The 23,464-nt window shown below is 32.4% G+C and overlaps 1 protein-coding gene and 1 pseudogene across 1 annotated transcript; one reads left to right on the top strand and one right to left on the bottom strand.

Annotated features, from left to right (window-relative positions):
* The first annotated feature begins 12,268 nt into the window (after window positions 1-12,268).
* Window positions 12,269-13,595, top strand: LOC110656407 (cysteine protease XCP1-like; annotated as a pseudogene).
* Window positions 13,596-13,805: 210 nt separating this feature from the next.
* LOC110656408 (damage-control phosphatase At2g17340) lies at window positions 13,806-22,488 on the bottom strand. The gene is made up of 12 exons (XM_021813144.2): window positions 22,220-22,488; window positions 22,060-22,125; window positions 21,689-21,755; window positions 21,503-21,571; window positions 20,931-21,071; window positions 20,228-20,356; window positions 19,998-20,084; window positions 16,229-16,303; window positions 16,077-16,154; window positions 15,877-15,954; window positions 14,167-14,229; window positions 13,806-14,040 (listed from the first exon to the last, which is right to left on the bottom strand). Exons 1-12 carry the CDS (start codon window positions 22,387-22,389, stop codon window positions 13,960-13,962), a joined length of 1,104 nt encoding a protein of 367 aa, XP_021668836.1. The 5' UTR covers window positions 22,390-22,488; the 3' UTR covers window positions 13,806-13,959.
* Between the last annotated feature and the right edge of the window lie 976 nt (window positions 22,489-23,464).

The raw sequence follows: 23,464 nt of genomic DNA, 5'->3' as shown, positions 1-23,464 counted from the left end.
AATGGTAAACATGAAAGTTGTTCCTTATTTTGTCTAGTTGAATTTCTTTTTTTGAATCACTCCATTTGGAGTTTTGTAGCTCCAGATATGGTCCAAAAACTACAGCTGGCCGGATTTCCAATCTGCAGAATTTACCAAATCTACAGTACAATGAATAGTAACTACCACTGCCTTGTTGAATAGGTTATGGTCATAATTTAGGGTAGGTTTCTTCATTAAAGTTGTTTGTCTATGTCTTAACTTGTTGCTGTAAAAATATCAGGTCAATTGACCATATCTACAGTGAGTTATGGCCAAATGAACAGTTACTGTTCATTTGGTCATTCTGTAGAACCTGTTTGCAGGGTATCCGGATTGGGGCCAATTTTTGGTCCACTTGCTTTGGTCTTTTGGACATGGTTTCTTCAGAAAAATTGTGTCATTATAAGTCTAGTTTCATGTCCAATTGGCCAAACACCGATTGGACCTACACAGCCAAAGATATGGCAGTCCAAACAGGCTGGACTCACAGCCTCATTGCTGCTGTCACTAGGCAGCTTACCAATTGGGTTTGTAACACTTTAGTTCACTTCAAATTATGATTAACTTGCCTCAAATGGTCACTAATTGACCATTAGAATGTCCATTAATCATTTCATAAGCCAAGTCCAATTTTTCACTCCCAAAACCCTAATTTCCCATTTCAATTCACCCATACACCTAGTTAAACACTTTCATTCATCATATATGTATATATACACCTTAAACATAATCTCTAATTCATTCTAAGTCCATTAAAACAATCAGACTCATTCCTTCCTTAGGGCTGCCGAAATTTATGGTACCCATACACATGAGTTTTAGTTCATTTAACTCACAATTTCATACTAAATTCAAGTCCTTAACATGGAAATAAAGGAATATTAACATAAGTAAGCACTAACCTCTTGGCTCAACTTATTGAACTTGTGAAAACTCTAAAATTTTTCCTCTTTGTGGCTGCCTAGAGCTTCCTTAGGGTGTGTGGATTAATTTTAGTGAAGATGACTTAGGGTTTTGGGGAGAGGTTTAAGAGATTTTTAAGCTTGATTTAAGAAGAAAAATGGAGGGTTCTTGGTTATGGTGGTGCGGCTGAATGAGGAAGAAGATGGCTGAAAATTTTTTTAATTCTTTGGTCTTTATTTATCTCTTTTATTAGTTAGTTAATTGGTTGTTTAAATTTGATTGGTGGTAGCCTTTAAATGACATCATCATATGTCATAAATGAGCTTTTTTTTTATTTTTCTTTTCTTTTCATCACTACTCATTTTCAATTTAATTTTTAGTAATGTTTATTCATATTTTATGTTATAATAATTATTTACTCAACTGGACAAGTCGTCCAAAAATCACCTCTGAAGGCGAAATGACCAAAATGCCCTCCGTTTAGCTTAACGGGTCAAAATTGTCTGTACCGATTGAAAAATTTTTCTAAATATTTTCTTGGCATTCTAATGCCATAGGAACCTCAATGACCCTTCTCTGGAGTCTCAAAAATTATTTTATAAATTTTTCCCCGGGTCTAGGGCTCCTAGTTGCGAGAACCGCAACTTCCCTCTGGGTTACCCATCGCTAGGGCACCAGCTCGTTTAACTTGGTTGTATTTTATTTCTAAAATTTTTCCTAAATTTTTCTTATTAATATTTAAGTTAATTATGGTTCCTCAATTTAGTTTAAATATTTTTCCGGACGTTCTAGTTGTCCGGACCGACACTGGTCACCGGAACAGTAGAATGTACGGAGTTGCTACCGGGAGGGTGTTACATTATCACCCTAAGACTCCAAACCCTATCACACCTCTCTCCCAAAACCCTATAAATACCCTACTAGAGAAGGGAAGAAAAAGGAGATGGGAGGAAAGAGGAAGAGAAAATTCGGAGCTATATGAAATTTAGAAATATTCAAGACTCTTTGAGTTCTTCCTTGTTTTTTCTTTTCTTCAAGAAGATTTTTATACAAGATTTCTGGAAGGTCAGTTTTTATTGTTTTCTTTTCAAGATCTATACCACACAATATTTTAATTCTATGCTCTTTGTCTTTAATTTATTTTATATGTTCATATAGATCATGTAATCATGTTTAATTTGAGGGGATATACAACTCTGCACATGTTTAGTTTCTGTCTCTCATATTTTTATTATTTTTCTTTATTTTTTGAATCTGTAAAAAATTTGTAAAAATTATATTCATATTCGACATGAAATTCCATTAATTTTAGGCTCAAGAATCACTAAAAAAGCTTTAATATTTTGTAAGTTATGGCTATTTGAAATTAGAGTTTCTGTAAAATTTGATTTGCAGGATATCCAAATTATGGAGCCCATATCTCCCTTGTTCCTTAATAATTTTGTGTAAATCTAGTGTCTAAAATTAACTTCGGAATCTTATGAATCTTTTCCAATTGGTTTTACATTCATATATGTTGTGGTTAATGAGTTATGAATTTTACAAAAAAATAGTACGATTCTGTCACTTAAAAGAGTTATAATTTATGTAGACCATTTGGCTAGGGTTTTGTTTGATTTATAAATTTTATAATATTGTATAATATGTAGGCTGTCTTCTGTAATTTTTTTATGATTTTTAGGCATGTCTAACTATTTTTAAAAAATCAGATTTCTTGCTACTATTAATCTGCCAAAATTTAGAAATTGTATATTTATGCATGTTCTTGTATTTTCTTAGGTTTTATTGATATTTGATCTATTTTCTATATTCTTTTAATTCAAGAAGTGTTATGAAGTGTTTGGATCATGTTAGAAGACTTAGACCATTAATTAGTTGTAACTAATTAGGAATCTTAACTCTTTAGGAGACTAGAGTTAGAATCTAATGTAAATTATTATTAATATTTTCTTTATTTTTTTATTTTCTTTAGTTTCTTTATTTTTTATTACAAACAAAATTGTTAAGTAACCCTACGGTAAGTACCAAATAGGGCATTTGCGTGGAGCTTATATGGAGCTAAACGGGAGTAAGCCAGGAATATTATTGTCACACTAGAAGAGAAGACCCTTTTTTAAGGGTAGCTTGCCCCAATGGTAACTGCATTTACCAATAGGTAAGTAGCTCTAAACTTTTCAAATAACCATTGGCATAAAATTGTAGTAATAATAGAACTTTTATTTGGTAAATTAAAATTAACTTTATTTTTAATTTAACTGACTTTTTCATGTAATTAATTTAAATAAATACTTTATAAATTAAAATTAATCTTGTTTGTAAATTAAACTAACATTTGCATGCAAAATAAATTTAATTTAATACTTGGTAATTGTAAAATAAATTTGCATGTTAGAAATCTTTATTAGGTTGTGATTGTTTGGGCCTTATGTGATATTAGAATAAATTACACATGTACATAATTAACTTAGTTCAATTATCCTTAGGGTAATTGAATGAAAATTAATTAATTATGTTAAATAGAAACATAGGGTTATTTGAAATTGAATTTGTTTGTAAATTAAATTCTCAATAATAAATTAATTTTAGTCATCTGGTAAATATCATTTAAATAATTAGCAACCCCATAGATAGGAATTACATGTGCATAAAAATTGTGTGTAAACAAAAATCCTTTTGTGAATTACTTGCGTGTGTAGGATTAGATTTGAATTTTTAGGATAAAGTTTAATAAAGGAATAATAAATAAGACTTCTAGAAACATTAGTAGAGGACTGGCACTCGAATTAACGAGGTTAGACCGGGCGTAAGGGGTGCCTAACACCTTCCCCTTACGCACCCACTACCCTGAACCTAGACATTGGGCTATGGTAATGACGGTTGTGGAAACTCTGCAAGGAGTAAGTTGCCATCCATAACCCTCGGAAGAAACACTGAATATGTCCCGGTTATTACCCGAGTGGCGACTCCTGTCTATCTATGCCTTCGTGGCATAAATCCTTAATACCGTGGTAGTGTTATGGGAACACGGTACTTACCAGTGGTTTGATTCTATTAGGATTGTATGAAGTGCATGTCTAGGAAATGCTGTCTAAGGAGGTGGTACTTAAGTGAGACCATTGTGACTCCACCATCTTTCCTGAGCATTACCTGGTGCATTTTATATAATTTTAATGGATGATATTTCGCCTCACGCCCCTCTCATACAACTATCAAAGTTAAATCTGTGCTTTGCTTTTTTCATTGTTGGTTTTGAGGAGAGTAAGATGGGTTGGTGGTCAAACCCAACATCATCTAGATGTTAGCAAAGGAAAAGTTAATAAAGAGTGGCAAGATCTCGGTCCAACTATTCTCTTACATGAGTAGCATCGACTTTACAATTATTCCATGTCATGCTAGGACCTATATATCCCAAATCCATCAATCCCATCTCATTAAGCAAATTTTAAAAAGGAATGATTTTATAGTTAAAATTACATCGGCCACTCTTATTTTCCTACGAACTAAGTAAGGAATTGAAATTCTCAATCATTATTGTCTCCTACTTCAGATTTGATTTGTAGTTCATCAAAAACTAGAATTAAGCAATTCTAACATTATCAATAGCACTACCATAAACAAAAAGCATATCCCAACTTGCATTGATAAGAGAGTCATTGGTACATACATGGAGGGGGAAAAAAAATTCCTCTTCATGCAAAATAGACATAATACATATGTGTCTCCATGCTAATGCCAGGCCACCCATTATCCCTCTAGGATCCACTATGGAGTAGTCATGGAAACCATATAGCTGCAATTGTTTCTTCACCATAGGACTTTTATTTTTTATCTCCATTATGAAGATTACGTTTAAGGAATGGGTTTGACACAACCCTTAAAGATGATGGACTATTAAGGGATTCCCCACACCCTAAAAATTCTAATAAATAATCCTTATTTATCCAAATGGGGCCATTTCTGACTGGTTACCTCCACTGATTCAAAAAGGGAATGAATAGTGTAAGTTTTCTTATGGTTATCTTCTCTGTTTCTTTTCTCTTGAGCGAGGAAATAAGGTTGTTTTGTTCTAGTTTGAGGTTCTGTTTGATCTTCTGTGTCCAGTTCATTGATAACTACCCCTATGTGTGATGCGTCCATGTTCCTAGCTTTTCTTTTCCACATATTTCTATTAGATAAGGGATGTTGTTCCAATGTTGGCTGGACCTATTATTTCTCTACTATTTCTAAAATCAAGTTACTGCTTTCAGGCTTGAACATAGCAAATGCCATGTGGACCATTTCATCCAACCGAATAATTTCTATCGGGTCAATAGAAGAGCCTGGGATTGTTACAACTAGACTAACTTCCAGGTTCTCTTATTCCTTTTGGCCCATAATACATGAGCCTTGAGATGGGAGTCTTTAGTTAGGTTTTTTTGGCTAGTAGGGTTGGGTTATTTTGGTATGGGGTTTGGGTTAAGCTTAGGAGAGGATTAGACCCAAGCATCTTAATTTATGGCAGAAGTTTTTAGGGTCTTAAGTTTTGCAAGCCTAGGGTCCATAGGGATTAAGGGATTTGTGGTGCATGTTTTCGAGGTTCAGCAAGCTAAAAATCTTCTTTTGAGGTATATAGGTTAGAGAGCTCATTTTTGTGGCCTTATGATGGCCATGGTGGAAAGATAGGATAGACTAGCTTTTTTGAGGTAACTTTCTAAAAATATGAAATAAGGTAGGGGAATCACTGAAAAAAGCTTTCTAAATTAACTCCTTCATTCTCTATAAATGTAAGATGCTTTGCAAACATCTTTTTGATGTGGTGAGTGGGGAAAAGCTTCTCTGGTTTGACATTCTCTTGGCTCAAGGTTGGCTCATTTTCTAAAGTATCACCAAAAAGGTAATTTTCCTAGTGAGTTTCTTCATTGTTCAAAAACTTACCATAATTAGCAAAATCTGAAGAGGGTGGTTGTTTAGAAGAGGATGCAGTGGCTTTGTGGTGGTTGTGGCGGTGGCTTTTTCTCTTGCAGTCAAGTTATTAGTGGTTGGTATTTTTTAAGTGGTTATAAATGTTTCTAGTGGTTTGTGAGATATGTGTTGCCATGGAAGAAGGCTTAAGCTTAGACGGGTGGTGGTGTATAGCTTGTGTGGAAGGCTATAAGGTGGGGAAAGAGAAGTGGTTGGTGGGTTAGCCAACATTAGTTTCATTTGCTCAAGGGAGATGGAACCCAACTATTCTTTTTCAAGTACTAATAAGAGTCCTCGAAGGGAAGAAAAACTCACAGTCATAAGGTAACCAAGGTTTGTATGAGGTTATAGAGGTAAGTCTCTATCCACTCCTCGTTGTACTGCAGGGCAACGAGGACAAGTTGGGTGTGCTTTAAGCCATGGACCAAAATGAAGTCTAGTTTGGTTGTCTTCATTCTCTTTGGTTGGTTGGATATCTGTAGGGCACTCTTTCCCTATATGACCCATAACTTCACGTCGAAAGCATAAGTCTACCAACCACTTATATTTTAGAGTTACCCACTGTGTTGCATCATCTGGCTAGCTATTCTGGAAGCCTAGCATGATTGGTTGGTCAACGCATATGTTGGCTCTTATGCGAAGGAACAGAAGAGCCCAACTAACCCATCTTATGTCATGTTTGCCTCTATAAAGGAACCAACCATATCCCCTATCTTCTTGGCATTCTCTGTGTTCGTGTTGTTTAGTGGGAGGCCATGTACATGTAACCAGAAAGGAACTATGTTGAAATCTAGATTCTCAAGGGAGATATTAGGTGGCCATTCCTAGATGGCTAGGAGTTGGTTATACACACATCAAGGTTTATTTTCCATAATAAATTAAGCATCCACATCATGTTCAAAAGCAAACAAAAAAAAAAGATGTTCTTTTTTAGGGTAAGATGGAAGTTGAATCTAGTATGCTAAGACTTGGTTAAAGTTTTCTTGGTGGTATTTAGGCTATAAGTGCGTTGGGATATAAGTTTACCAACCAGAGTTCTTTTGTGCTGGTTGGTAAATGGTATAGTGGATGTGAGATGCAAGACTTTGTCATGGCAGTTAAGATTAATGGCTTTAATATTGATTTTGGCTACATTAGCTTAATAGTCAGACATAGTGAAGAATGGTTAGAGTGGGGTCAAAAGGAGAGGTCAAGAAGGTTAAAGGTGGTAAAGAGTATAGGTTGAGGAAGAAAGGGGTAGGAACTGTGAAACAATATTAACTCCAATGAGGAGACAGCTACTAGGAATAGATGATATTATTTTTGTTGGTAGTAGTTCTTCTATTCTAGTTATATTATTATATATAACTAATTTATTATTAGTTATATTATTACATATAATTAACCTAATATTGAATGAATTTCTAATATTTGATATGTTAATTATTACATACAGATTTGAATAATGAGGTTATTATATTTCAAAGAAGAAAAAGAGGACAACAAAACACTTAGGAGCAAATGCTTAAAAGAGCATTGAACCTCCTTCCCACAAAAAATTGAATAAATCAGCCTATTATAGGAATATTTATTCGGTGAAGCTAATGTACATACAACGATTTTATTATAAATGTTGATCATGGTGAGATCTACGTGGGACCCACCACATCAACGGGTATAATAAAACTGTTATACATAAATCATTCTTATTGTATAATTTTTCTTATGATAGAGCTATGAACACTATATTTAACCTCTTTTTCTCTCTCATCACTCCTAACACAAATGCCATAGCTACTACCTCCTCCTCCTCCTCCTCTTCTTCCTTTTCTCACAATTAATGAGCTCCATTATCTACAAGGCATGCACATCAAACCATGGTCTTCCACTCTTCCACACTGACTCATCCTCCTCCCAAGATCAAAGCCTCAACCAGAGGCTTTCCTCTCTTTCCCTCAACATCCACCTTATTGCTTCCTCTGTAACTTCATGGTCTTACCCAAGATCCAAATCTATGTCTTCCATGGAAGAATATGTCAGAAGCTCTATAAAGAAATGGTTGGACTAATTTCTAGGCTGGACTAAAGGACTTGGGTTGACATAAGGCTCCCAAAAACCTGTAGTAAGCCTTAGCAGTCTGCAACCCAATAACAAAGCCCAAAAAGGAAGGCCCAACATCAAGAAAATAAACAAACAAAGTCCTGCCATAAAATGGAGAAATTCAATGAGGAGAAAACTTGCTCAACCTGTATCACAAATAAAACCATGGGGAGGTTAGCTCACCTCACAAACCAAATCAACATCCAATATCAAAATGGAGAGCTCAGCTCACTCTAAATCCAACATCACACAAGCACCTTAAGTCAAATACATTAGTTTTACAATATAAGAATACCATTACAGTCACTGTGGAGTTCTATATTTGAATAATAAAATTAACAATTAATACATTAACCATTTCAAGTTCCCTGCTAGAAAGAAAGTAGGTTAACTCTAAAATAATATCCACCTGTCACCTAGGGAAAAGTAATTGAACAGGGGTGAGTGTTCAACTTAGAGAGTTTAGATATTGATTATAATTATAATTTCTGTAGTTATTGATTATAATTATAATTTCTATAGCTATCTAAAACTGATGCATTCCTAAGTATGAAATACATACCGAGCAATTCTCAAGCAAGAAGATAATTTGAAGCTACACACGCACCCAAACTAACATTTTCATACATAACTATGGGAACTGATCCCCTATCCAGCTCTTTTAATCCAAGATCCATCAGTGAGCTCAACTCAAGGTGGACTTTCGCTTAAAGCTGTTCCAAACCCCAACTTTCTATATCCATAAGGACCGGGTTCCAGCAAGACTAGCTCAAGCTGCAACTACCCGTCTAATCTATATCCATCATATATATATATATATATATATATATGACACAGTTCCAAATTATCCTCAGGGTGGCAATCACAGACAATTGACAATAATTAAATGTGCATCAATAAGAATGCTTCTAATTTATTTAACTAAGTATGAAAATATATATTTACAATGCATTAACATGCCAAGTATATAAGTAATATTAAAATTACAAAAATAATCAATATCTAACTCACAGTGCAGCCCAATGTCTATTGTTTTTGCTGAGAAGAAGAAAATGGTTGATTTGGATCACCTAAGCAAATATACCAACTAACTATTAAGAATAGACCAATAATAATTAATTAAAGAAACAAAAGACTTCCTAGGTTCGTGCTGAAGATTCAACTGAGTTTCCCTTATACCTAGGACCTAACCTCCCTGCAAGAAAATACAATTTATATCTCAACATCCCAAAGGCCTTAAGCCCACAACACAATACAACACAATGCCTATTTGGTGCTTGTCAAACCTAATTAACTAGTGTTATTACTCAACTTCAACTCAAGGGCCTAAAATTCACTATTATCCAAAAATATCCAATTCACTTTTAAAAATTCTATAAATATTCCCAAAGGTCTTTAATAATATTATCTTAATATTAAAATTGAAATTATTGCATTTCATAAGCCTATGAATATTTTATTCATTATCGAACTATAGCTTAACTTAAGGCAAAGTGAATTTGCATTTAGGGTTACCTACGCTAATTCTAACACTTAGAATGTGTTCGTGGCATCTAAAAATAGTAAGAACGACTATAATATCAACCTATTTTCGAGGTAGGTCTCGAAGCCTGTGCATCGAAACAAAAATTGCTGTCTTGGGAATTGGTAGAATTTTTCCCTAACGAAAGTACCTGTACAAAACCTAAGGTATAAAAGGATTAGAAAAATAATTTTATTTAAACTAAAAGACGGCTTTAAAGACTCAAAATCTCACCAGTAAGCTTGTGGATCTCGAAAATTTTTTGGTGTCAAAAAATTCTCGAATTGGTATCATCTTGAAGCTCTCGGAATATACAACGTGTTGGTATACTTAGATTTTTGGGAAAAATTCTGATTTGAGAGAAATTTGTTCGGAAGTCAAAAGGAATTAAAATTTTCAAAGCTCGATTCGCACAAATCGGAAATTGATATTGCACAAACTTGGTATCTATGTGATGCCCATGAGGACAGGAGCATTTTGATATCAAGAAATGCCAAAAAAGGTGACCGAAGAAGGAGGTTATGACTCAACAAAAAAAGAAAAGAAAGAAAAAAAAAAAAAAGAAAGAAAAAGAGCCGGAGAGGAGAGAGAATGTGTTTGGAGGGGGGGAGAGTTTGATTTTTATTTTTTATTTTTTTTATGTTTACATTTACTCTTTCTTTTTACTTTTAAAACCTTAATTTTTTTTATTCTTTATATAAAGTTTAAAGTTCTTTTTAAATGTAGTCCAAAATACTATACCAAAATTAAATTAATAATAATATTTAAATAACAATATAAAATATATTTAATACATGAAAAGTAAACCTTTAATTAAAATCAATTTCACATAGTTAAGTTACTATTTATTTTTGGAGTATAATAATATATTTATAATTTATGCTATTAATATAAAATAATATTATAATAAAATTATAAGTTAAGTACGTTGAAAATTCAAAATTTAAATTTAGAACTTCAAAATAATTTTATAAAAGCGTCCTTAAACAATAAAATAAATCTTAAAATAATACAATTAATAAATTATTTATTTTCTTTAAATTTTTAGGGCATTGCAATAGTGAATCTCACATATAAATATTCATAAAAATTTCATATTGATCGGGTATATAAATATTCTAAGTGTAGATAAAAATTTCTCTTGAATTCATGACTCTAGTCAACTATATGTCAAATTTTGATTTTATCATTTTAAAACCGATCTTTGAATTGAGTTAACTCAATTTTTAAGTCAAGTTTGAACAAACAACACAAGAAGCAACATTTTGATTAGAACTCAAAATTCAACTTTGCAATTTTATAAAAAGTTAAACTCAAAATTTTACCCTTTTAAAAATGATTTCAATATCATATATTCACATCCATAAACACTTTACCTTTATTCAGAAATTTACTGTAAAAATATTTAATTGAATTTATTAATGAATTGGTCTATTCATTAGCTTATAAGTCGAATCTATATTTGACTTGCTAAAAAACGAGTAAAAAATATTATTGACAATTAAAAAAATTGAAATACATTAAATTGAACAGTTATATTTTTTTTTTCAACTTCTTTTTCTTACGTAGAAAAAGAAAATATTACCAGGTTAATTAAACTAATAAATTGATCCAATTAAAATTTAAAACACTAAAACTTGTTATTTACTTAAAAATACAAAAAGTTTTAGATGCAATATTATAAAATATGCCATTTGATACTTAATTTTATAAAAGTGTAATTATTGAATCCCTTAAATGTATTAATGCACACTCAATTAGGCAATTGAAGATGGTAAAATAAGATAATACATATATATATATATATATATATATATATATATATATATATATATATATATATATATATATATACAAAGCAACAATAAATGGCCAATGTGAGCTGAGGGGAGTTGATTGGCATCTGCCTCACCAACGTTGGTCAATGAAAATAGTTAATAATAGAGATGGTAATGAGTCAGATTTTTTGTAGGTATCCGATCTAACTGAATCCTAATAAAACGATTTTGGATAATATATAATTAGGTTTGAAACAGATTCGGATTTGGAATTTAATATCTGTAACGAGTTCAGATCAGATTTAAGTTTTACATGTAAGATATCTGTTACTCGAATACGTTTATATAAATACTCAATTAAATATTATATATATATATTTATAATAATATTTATAAATTTTTATATTTTTTATTTTATATAAAATGAAATTTATAGTTTTTCACTTCTTATTCTACACTATTTTACATTTCTCTTGTGTTGGCCACATGCGGCGCTCTTTTCCTATTCTCTTGGTATGCTTAAAACTTGTTGAAGGCATTCCATAATGAAAAGAGTTCACATACGCAGCTTTATTGCTGTTTTGCAGAGCGATTATTTCAATAATTTAAACTTGTATCCTTCATATCACAAATAAAATAACCTTACTATTACACTAAACTTACGGTAATAAGAGCTACTGCTCAGCTCAGTAGTACGAAGATTGTATTCAAGCTCCTGGAATCGGATACAAGGCTGTGCAGCTAATCCAAACAAACCAAGCTAAGTCAGACATGGAGAAATCCTGAACTCTTTGCTTTGTTTCATTAACATAGAATATTCTCATAATTTGTTTAGAAGTGTTTATGAATACTTTTTTGCTTCTGTGCTCCAAGTCTCTCTTCAAATAAACTACAAATCGCTTAGAACAAAACATGCAAAGGGAACCAGTCTTAAAGACTGGTTATGCATTAAAAATATTTTCAGCTACTTCATTTGAAAGCAAAAAATACATGAAACCAAGCCTATATATAACTATCATCCTCCTCCCTCTCCTTCATCCATCTACTCTTCATTCTTCTCACTGTCAATTTTCTCAACTTTAATGGCTCTCTTAGTTTCAAACATTTACCTTTTTACCATTTTAGCAGCATCTCTCTTCATCTGTTCGGTTATAGCTCACGAATTTTCCATCATGGGTTACTCGCTAGAGCACCTGACTTTCATTGATAAACTCAATGAACTATTCGAATCACGGATGTCAAAACATGGCAAAATCTATAAATGCACTGAAGAGAAGCTACATCTGTTTGAGTTCTTCAAAGATAACTCGAAGCACATTGATCATAGAAACAGGGAAGTTACTACCAACTGGCTGGGATTGAATGAATTTGCAGACCTCACTCATGAAGTGTTCAAGAGCAAATACCTGGGATTGAATACAGACTATCCAAGGAGGGGAAATTCTGAAGACATCAGTTATAGAGACATTGTAGACTTGCCGAAATCTGTCGATTGGAGAAAGAAAGGAGCTGTAACTCCAGTAAAGAACCCAGGATCATGTGGTAGCTGCTGGGCATTCTCGACAGTTGCTGCTGTTGAAGGCATTAACCAGATTGTAACAGGAAACCTAACTTCACTGTCCGAGCAAGAGTTGATCGACTGCGACACAGCATTTAATAGTGGTTGCAATGGAGGCCTCATGGACTATGCATTCGAATACATAGTCAACAATGGAGGACTCCACAAGGAGGAAGACTATCCATATCTCATGGAGGAAGGAACTTGTGAAGAAAAGTGGGTGAGATACCATTAGTTAACAAGTATTAGATTATGGTTTAAACTAACTAGATTCAATAGTCAAAAGATTGGTAAAATTTGTCTAATGTTTCTACGTCTATCATTTTTAGGAGGAGATGGAGCTAGTGACTATCAGTGGTTACCATGATGTGCCAGAGAATGATGAAGAAAGTCTTTTGAAGGCACTAGCTCACCAACCTCTTAGCGTGGCTATTGAGGCTTCTGGGAGAGATTTCCAATTCTATAGCGGGGTAAGAACAGTGACATGCCACACGCATCTGATGAATTTGTAGTAGAAAATACTGTCACATGCAAATTTTACACATCCACTAAACAAAGGGATTGGGTTTATTGGTTTCGCAGGGAGTATTCAGTGGACCTTGTAGTACAGATCTAGATCATGGAGTACCAGCAGTTGGATACGGATCATCAAAAGGGCTAGATTATATCATTGTGAAGAATTCCTGGGGACCAAAATGGGGTGAAAAAGGGTACATAATGAAGAGACACAGGAAAACCAGGAGGGCTCTGTGGTATCAACAAAATGGCTTCATATCCTACTAAAAAGAAGTGATACATCAATGCTAACAAGAAACTGTTTCCTTTTCTCTGTGATAGTTTCTCCCTTAATTTCATTGTTTAACTCTGAGTTTCTTGTGAATAAAATGAAATGAAAATTGACATCCAACAATTCCCTGTACTAGTTAGAAGTGGAAAATGGAAAGAGACACGCGAGTGACCATGCAGGCAAAGGCAAGCATACATGCACATGAATTTGGCCACATGTATTAATCAGTTTTTGTGCTCCTTTATTAATTGAAGGAAAGACTTTTGGAGTTCACAGATGTAGATTCTAGGTGATAAAGACCTAAAGTATATGTAAATTGAATAATTGGCTTCGAACAAATGGGTTAAAAGTACACATAAAAATAGAATTATTAACTCAAAACTTCATTGTACTTGAAAACGCAATCATAAAGCCGTCCTCCAAGAAACTGAGCAACCTCTGGATGTTTCACCTGATTAAAAAAACGGTAGAAAAATGCAAAAGGAGAGATTTATCATGAATTTAATAAAATCCTACAAATCAATATTCATTTACTGATATTCTCACTAAACAAAAGTAAAATAACTTAAACAGTTACCATTCCAATCTTGAGAGAATCACACTTAAACTGAGCATAAAGATTAGTCTCTATCGCACGACCCTGCCACAAGCATCAAATGTTTAGGTGCAACTTGTTAGAGAGTTCAACATTCTACTGAATATATAAATGCTTAATTAATACATTTAATTGTAAGGCAAAATGCAATTTCTCCCACACTTTAATTTGGGCCAATCAAGCCCTTTTACTAATTGAACTTAGTTAATTACATCCAAAAACTAGCGTCATTTTATACCATTAAATATTTGTTAAAGGTGACAAATATAAAAGAAAATTTATAAAATAAAAATTGGTAGGACCAATTAGTTCTTTCTCCTCTTTATTCCCATTTTAGATAGACAACTTTCTTTTTATAGTGAGAAAGTAGATTTGGCTTTCATTCCCCTCTATTTTTTCATCCCCCCTCCCTTCAATCCCTTCTACCCCATGCCTACTTTATAATTCCTTGGTCTTTTATTTATTTATTTGTCTTTATTGGAATCGTGGTTTCATCTACAAGCCAAACCAAATATGGGTTTGGCTTTCTTCTATCTCTCTCAAGAGCAATGGAGTTATCTAATATGGGTTTGGTTTTTGGTTTAAGGGAGTAAAGACCTGTGATTATGGAGGTGTTTGTCCTCCCTGTCTAATTCGAGACTTTCTCAAGCATATTGGAGGTCTTTTATCGCAACCTCGTTTTTATTGCTTCATATTTGTTTAGGATTTTCAGAATTCCATTTTTATGAATGTCTGATGTAAGTTCACTCCTGCTGTATTACTACACAGGACGTTTCATTAAATGAGATTTGTTAGGATAGTTGATTGCACCATAATCCACAAATATTTGTCCTATCAAAAACAAATGGGGGGAGAAAAGAAAGAATGAATGGATCCCACCATTATTTCTATACGAATTCATTTTTTACATATATGTCAGCTTTACTAAAAAATTACTGGCATGAATCAATGGTGTTAATTTTTGGGTCTTATTAAACAAATTCAAATAGAAAGAGGGTTTGATTGGCCCTAATTAAAGTATGAGGAGGACATTGTTTTTCGACCAATAGTTGAAGGGTTTAATTAAGCATTTGGCCCTATTTATTTCATTCATAGCCACACACTAGAACTTTCTATCCTGCCATCTTAATGGGGCTCTCTCTTTTTCCTTGGTCAACAAACAACAATTGAACCCCTACCACCCTCTATCACTTCAGTATGAGAAAACCAAAGTTGCCAATATCATTTTGGAAGCTAATATAGATTTCTAATTGATGTGAGCTATGTCAATACTGGTGCCATTCTGAAATTATCACTAAAATATTTCTTAAAAATTATGGGTTAATGACTCAAATAATCAAAGCTTTGGCTGCCCATTCTTTTTTGACATCTAAATGTATATTACAGTTATTTTCATTACTTTTCGTTAATTACTTTCTAATGGATTCCAGGAAATTATTCTTTTATTTTTATTTATTTATTTTTATCGTTGAAAAGATGTATTTTGTTTGGATGTCAAAATAGTTTTGCATTTGGATATTACTCTATTTTGCATTAGAATATAAGGATAAAATTTAGTTAATATCTAATATTTTGTTAATTGTCAAGTAATATATTTATTTTTAATAAAAAATATAATATTATATTAAAATTATAACAATGCAAATTGTGTGGGTTTGCCTGCTGGTCAATATTATTTGTAAAAGAACTTACCATTCCTTCCAATACAACGAGGTCTGCATCACTAGATAAATAAGCTAGCTCTTGTGAAACACTTGTAAGATCAATAACCTGCAATAAATGGAAAAGCAAGGGCCTAATTACCATACAGCGCAAAATACCCACCATTCAGTTAATGAAATATATTCAATCAACAAGTAATAAAATTTCTACATAGTGTTTCTGTTCCTTACTGGCAAATCATTTCCAGAATTGGCAATCAAAAGATTAGAGGTATCGATGCCCGCTAGCTTTCCAGTTCCATCCTTCAACTAAAAATGAGCACTTCAGTCATAAAACCAAGAATGCAAAGCCCCATAGTGTTAACAGTTTCTCTTTGTCTAACCTTGGATATAATCTCAATCAGTTCAGGGTATGTGACATCATTAATAGAAGGCAAGTCATTAGCAGCCAACACAACCTACAAAGAAGAGAGCAAAAGAGAATATGAAAGGAAGTCAAATTAAGATGGTAAACAGACAAAGAACAGACAATCTAGCAATTATAGGGCCAAATTGTTTGGTTCAAATGGCCAAAATGAATAGGCCTTAGACCAAAATAGAAGGCAAGCCATTAGCAGCCAACACAACCAGCAAAGAGGAGAGAGAGAGAGAGAGAGAGAGAGAGAGAGAGAGATAATCTAGCAATTATTGGGCCAAATTATTTGGTTTAACTGGCCAAACTGAACAGAACTTAGACCAAATACATGCTTTAATTTTGTTTGACCTTCATATCTGAGGACAGCAGAAATTTAAATGAGCAACTTCTCAAAATCCAAAACTTAATAGAAAGAACTGCTTATAAACTCAATATGAGCCCGTTTGAAAAAGCAGGTTTGATATAAAAAGCATTTTTGTCAACTATTTGGTTAAAGGCTAAAACTGAGTTTCAACCATCACAAACTCTATTTTTGAAAAAGCAGCTTTTCTAAAAAAGCAGGTTTGGAAAAAACATGGGCATCATATTTTAGTATTTTTATGGACAAAAATATCCTTAAGATGTTATCATATTTACCATTATGCCGATATGAAAACATCCCATTTTGGTGAACGACCCCTTTCTCTTTCTCACCTTTCTCTCAACTCTGAATTTCTTCTTATATACTAGAAAATTGAAACCATTTTCAGTTTATATGTTTCTATATTTACTTGGAGGTCAGTGAATTTGTGCTTATTTTACTCATTTCTCAGAGCCCTTAATGATAATAGAATTCATATACAAGTATTTTTGGATTAAATTAGGCATTTGTTGATCCCAAGATTCCGGTTCAGAATGGGGTGAAATTTAGCATTTGTTTAAATGGTTTTTGCCATGGCTCATGATGCCTCTCCTAGTGGCCTCGTTTTCTTTTGGGTTTTCTTTTTGCAGTGGTACTCTTCAAGGTCACTTGTTGGTTAGTACTTCCTTTTTATTCATATCATTTAATTAAATTTCAGCTTTAATTCATGCATGGGTGAATGGCACTTATAATAAGTATTGCTCATCGATTTTTTTTGGCAGCTTATTTTTTGTTCTTTTAGATGTTAATGAAAATTGCTTCAAGTTAGAGATTCAATATTTTATAGAAGAACTTCTTTGGTTTTATCAGTCTTCCTTCACTGGCTGAACGTATCGTTAAGATTATCGTATTGGGATTGCGAAGTTTACATTCAATTTTTGAAGCTAAGTTAATATCACGCATATTTTCTTTGGTTTTTCTTATTTGTTTTTGTTGGTTATATTTGGTGTAATTTATGATATTTTCTCCTGGGTTAGACTGGTAGTTGCTTTTGGAGGTGGAAATGAAGGATTGAAAACCTAAACCTATTAGTTAGACTATACCCCTCTTTTGATTGTGTTTCGGGTAAAAATCTACGATACTGCTTTGCATGAGAAAGATTAATTAAGTTGTCATTAGGATGCGTAAAGTAATTTGTTTTGAAACCTTGTAAAATAGGAAATTTTGAAACAAAAAGATAGGAAATTTCTAGGCATTTCACCAGAGGAGTGAGGTCTTATGATGTTAGAATAGGATTTGGGGTTTGAAACAAAATCTGAATGTTCTCAGTTATATTCAGATTTGAAACAAAATCTGAATGTAATAGGTCACCCATTCAGATTTTGAAAAGGCAAAATGTTTGCAGTTATATTCTATACCACTAACTTTTTCCCCTCTTTTTCTTTGGGTTCAAAATGACTGGGAAGTATTGATGTACCAGCAGCCTAGCAATACAGACTAGAATTGAAATCCAATATAGTAAAGCTAACCAATCAAAAACTAGAATTTGAGTATCAAAAAATTTATTACTTGGTTTTAACTTTTGAAGATAAGATTGTGTTTAGTTGACATTACTTTCCTTATATATTGCTAGCTTAATCAATGCATTCTTGTCTCTTTAGCTCTTTAGCCAGATAAATGGATTGAATTTAAGTTGCAAGACACTACAAGAGTTAGCCATAATAATCAATTATTCAGGTATCACCTCTTGGTTCAATCACATAATTGTTTGATATTAGTTGACTGAGACTTGCAAGTTTATGACCAGCTCAATCAGATTACACCAAAACTCAATCAATTCACCTCTTGGACATGATATTCCTGTTGCATTGAATCATATTCTATGGAAGATTGGAATCATCTCCTATATTCTTGCACTCTCTTTCTTTTTCATTCTTTTTTCTTTTTTAATCCAAGTCTTTCTTTTCTGTTTCAAGGGCATGATATTGATACTTCACATTTCATTTTGAAATTTGGCTTCCCATGAAATTACGAAGCTAGATAGGCAGCTTGTGGCATCAACCAAGTTGTTATTGCAATTGGAACCATTAGAAGATGGAAGAGTATTTCTAAACCAAAGTTGAGGACCTTTAGAGGAGAGCAATCCATTGCCTTAACTAGAAAGGATATTTTCAGCACCTTGAAAGAGTTAGTTGTTTTTTTTTTTTTTTTTTGGTAATAATGCTTTGCGGTAGCTTGTAATGTATTAGAAAAATTTTTAGAGCTCTTTATCACAATATATTGTTGTTGGAGAAATTTGTTTTAATTAAATATTAGTTTCATGAATACTGTGTAAATATATATTTGATTTATAGAGATAATGAATCAGTTCTTATGAATACTATTTGTGATGAAATAACATGTAGTTTCATATTTTTTAATTAAGTAAATGAAGTATTAGTTTAATAATTATTTTATAAATATTGGTGAAAGATTTTATTGATGTTTATTAATATTTTATCAATAAAAAAATTTAAAATTAAATATATTTAATGAATTGAATATATTTATTAAAAAAAATTAAGTGGTTAATTGTTAATAAAATTAAAATTTTATATTTATATTTCTTATCCTTTTTGGTCATTTTGCCTCTAACAGCTGTTTAAATTGCAATTTTAACCAAACACATAACAAATAGCTTTTTCTAATAACAGCAACTTTCTATTATATAGGTAAACTACTTTTTTTAAAACAACATTTTTTTATCTGCAATTTTAGAACAGCAACAGCAGAATTGAACAGTAATGCCAAACAGACCCTATATTATATATGGGAATTCAGTTCAAAATCAAACTAGAGAGGGTTGTTCAAAATCAGTAAATTTGGGGTTGAAATTGAACATTTTTAACGTTGCCCTTTTTTTACAGTTAAATAAAAATAGCAATGGTGAAACAAGCTACTAAATGTTCAAAATCAAGTTTGAGGACAACAACTACCTGAAATGAGAACATATAAAGTTGGTTAGGAAAAGTTTGAAAGTTCAAGAACAAAAACTATATATTAAATAATAATAATTACACAGTATGATAGTTTTTTATGGCTTTTGGCCTACTAACACTATTTCAGAAAGAATATTCGGGACTAACAGGTGAAAGAAGCTCTTACAGCCACTGTAGCATTATACCCATTACAGGCCATTACTCCTTTGATGTTATGACTACAACACTAACTGCCCCCATCTTTTGGAAGCTAATTATTTAGAAAAAGAAAAATTCACAGAACCACTAGCCATGACCACAATTTAAGACCTTGGACTAGGTAGAATTTGATCAGAAAAATACATCAGCAAAGTATGCATTTGTCATTAAACACACAACTTTCAGGTTGGCTGCAAATATGTCTCTAGATGTTAACAAACCTGAGTTCCACGTCGAAGTAGCTCCCTTGCAAAGGGCAAAATACCCAAAATTATATCTGCACCAGAATTATCAACAAAGATGACAGCCTGTTGTGACAAAAAGAAAAGGAAATTGGTGAGGATTACTTCTGGCTTGGATGGCAGTACCAACTTCTTTTGGAGATACCCTGAATATGTGACTACTTCAAAAGGAGTAGATATGACACAAAGAAATGGCATGTGGAACTCGCCTTTTTCCAAGATTTCTTGCTCCATTTCACTTTGAAGGTGTCTAAATCATCAATAACCCAAGGTCGAGAGACAAGATTTTGACAACTAGCCAAAAAGGACATTCCATCCCTTGAGAAAACCTCAGCAAGCTTCAGAAATTGGAAAAAATAAAAAATAAAAAAATAGGCACATGAGAGAGGAAGATGAACTGAAAATGATCACTTTTTTGACATAAATTATCAGCAGAAGCCAGCAAGTTCTCAATTTGAAGGAGACTGGACATTATTTATGTTGTTAAGATAAGAATTTACTCAAACTTGCTACTCTCAAACCTGTTACAGAAACAAAATAAAAACTTTGACCCAGAAGCCAAAAAAAAAAAAAAAAAATTCAGTCATTTGAAGAAATGATTGGAAGGTGATGCCATCAGTCAAGCTATGAGAAAATTGTATCAATGCTCCAGTAAACAAAGCACGATTCAAATTTAATGTGTCTAAAAGAAGAGGAAGGTCAAGAAGCAACTTGGATGATTAAAGTGAGAAGATGCATTACGTGTGATTCTGAGTAGAAAAAAAGAGATCAAGTAAAGTCATCAAACACAAGTAGTTTAGTTTTTTCTATAAATGTAGCTATGAATTAAAATCCACCAGTTACTAAAATAGCTTGTGAAAGAAACAAAAGAGGATCACAAAAATATAAACTTTTCTATGAAATATTACCAACCTGTGCAGAACCAAGGTCAAATATATTTCCTGCAAATATTCCTTTAACCAGATTCTCTAGACGCTTTGTTCCATCTTCAATAGCATCATTAAGACAAACAACATCCTCAAATAGAGATATAGCTTTTGCATTCTCTTCATCCTATTGCATGACCAAAAGAAACGTCACTTCAAGTTAAAAAAAAAAAATGGAAATCACACCTTTGATGAGCAAAATATATTCTCTCAATGGCCCCAAGAGGATGAAATCCAAGCATAAACTAGAAAGTCATTAACAAGACAAGTAGTTTACATAATCTTAAACAACAAGAACATCAACTGTGTATTATATCCTAAACCAAGAGTAAGGTGATTCCTTTCAAGGAAATTGTTCTCTAGAAGAAGTGATTCCTCTCCTTTCACTCATCCGCCCTTCAATTCCTTTACTTCCACGCTAACAATAAATGAAATTTAGGGGGTTGTTCTCTATTCTAAACAAGCAAGTAACCCCCTCTAAGCCCACAACTTTCCTTCATTTAAACTATAACAACCACCTGCCATTAAAAGTAGGACTTCCTTTTCATATAATATTACCTTGACTTTTTTGAATATGTCTCTAAATCCCAATTCTCTTAGTACTTGCTCCCGCAGTCTGCACAGAAGCTACATTCCCCAAAACCACCAAGAGAGAGCGAGAGAGAACAATTGTCAGCAGTAAAGATAAAATCATCCTGATGAAATGGTAACAAAAGGGAAATGAATTTATGAAATTGATCATACAATGCAATCAGGGGGACCACCATGACTTTCAGGATCTTTCTTTAAGTCCTCAAGGATCTCAGAATACCTAGCAAAAAAACATGGGAAATGCATAAAATCATAGTTAACCAAAAAAAAAGTGTATATTTTGAATTCATTAAAATACTATAATTGAAATTTCATTTGCAAATGAAAAACCAAGCGAAATTTTTTTTCACTTGGTTACCAAAAACTAACATAACCCAGAATTTAAAAAAAAAAAAAAATTCATACCCATATGAACCGAGATTAAGTATAATGCAATAACAGAAAGAGTAGTGACTTCATTCTTAGTAAATTTAATCAGCAAGAAGCAAAAAAAAAAAAAAAAAAAAAAAAAAAAAGCAAGTTACCTTTGAGCAAACTTTTGAGCTTTGGCAGGAGCATCAGCAACTGTAGTATCACTTTCAGCACGTTTCCTGAAGAAGACACGAAAATACAAAAGCAGAAGAATGAATCGATCATAGTGTAATCTGAATTGATAAAGTGAGAAGAAGAAGAGGAAGAAACTACTTGAAAGAGGGGATGGAATTGTAGAAGAGGTCAATCCATTGAAGCTCAGTAGGAGTAGGCTTTCTGGGATTATCAGAAGGGAACCTATAGGGAATAGTGCAAACTCTGTAGTTGGATTCGATCGGCGTCAATAGCAACGGGAAAGCTACCATTTCCGATGTGCTTTCCATTGTTTTTCTTCTTTGGATTGCCTTTCTTCTAATTTGTGCTCTTCTCTGATTTTTTATTTCTCAATGAGAGAAAAAGCGAAAAAGACCAAATAAGATCAATATTATTCTTTTAATAATAAAATATTTTTTTTTCTTATTTTTAATTATTAAAAATTATTTAAAATTTAAAAAATTGAAAAAATATCAATAAAATTTATTTAATATTAAAATTATTATTTCTAATAATATTTTAATTTTTTTTAAAAATTAATCTATTTAGCCATAATTAAAAAATTCTGTCCTTATTTTACCAGAAACTTAGATTTTAAACTTACGTGGCTTATTTGATTTTTTTTCTGAGAAAAAAAGCGTGTCCTACTTTAGATCCAGCCACGAAGTCGATTTTAGTTCGAACTGGCTTGGAACCAGAACTGGACCTCAAGGCTCCATTCCCGATTTTTGTTCGATTTGATCTAAATTAATAATTTAGATTTTTTTATTTTTTAAATAAAACAAGTAATTTGACTTAAAACTGTCTAATTCAGTTCTACTTCAATTTCAATTTGATTTATTTACGGTTCGAGTTAAAGCTAAGTTTGTTCAATTCTAATTTTAAATTGGTCCTTAATAAGGTCTATTCTACTTTCCTCCCTTCCGCATTTGAGGAATAACCTGCCTAACTAATTTATATTTCTAATCTTACCAAAAAGAATTATATTTTTTTATAAAGAGGTTGAAAAAGTGAGAATTTAATCTTAGCACCCACCAAGTTTTATGCTTTTGTTACTAAATAAATCAGGTTAAGAAAAAAAATTCTAATCTATCCAAAAAATTATGTTACCAATAATACATAAATAAATTGTATTTTGAGGCTTAATAAATCAAAATTACAAAAGAAAAAAATTGCTGAAAAACAATTGAGAAAATGGTAGATAAAAAAAATTTGGAGTTACCCCATGGAAAGAATGTCATAATAAGTTTATTTTTATCAAAATATTAAATAAATATATAACAGCTCATAAATAGCTCATTTTATAGAGTTAATATAAACTACAACTGATTGATATTCTGTTATCTATCAATTATCTTTTTGAAG

Source organism: Hevea brasiliensis, chromosome 4 (assembly GCF_030052815.1).
Source record: "Hevea brasiliensis isolate MT/VB/25A 57/8 chromosome 4, ASM3005281v1, whole genome shotgun sequence".
NCBI classification, from domain to species: domain Eukaryota; kingdom Viridiplantae; phylum Streptophyta; class Magnoliopsida; order Malpighiales; family Euphorbiaceae; genus Hevea; species Hevea brasiliensis.
Note: the sequence above shows the minus strand (reverse complement) of the source record. Positions and strands in the feature narration are given on the sequence as shown.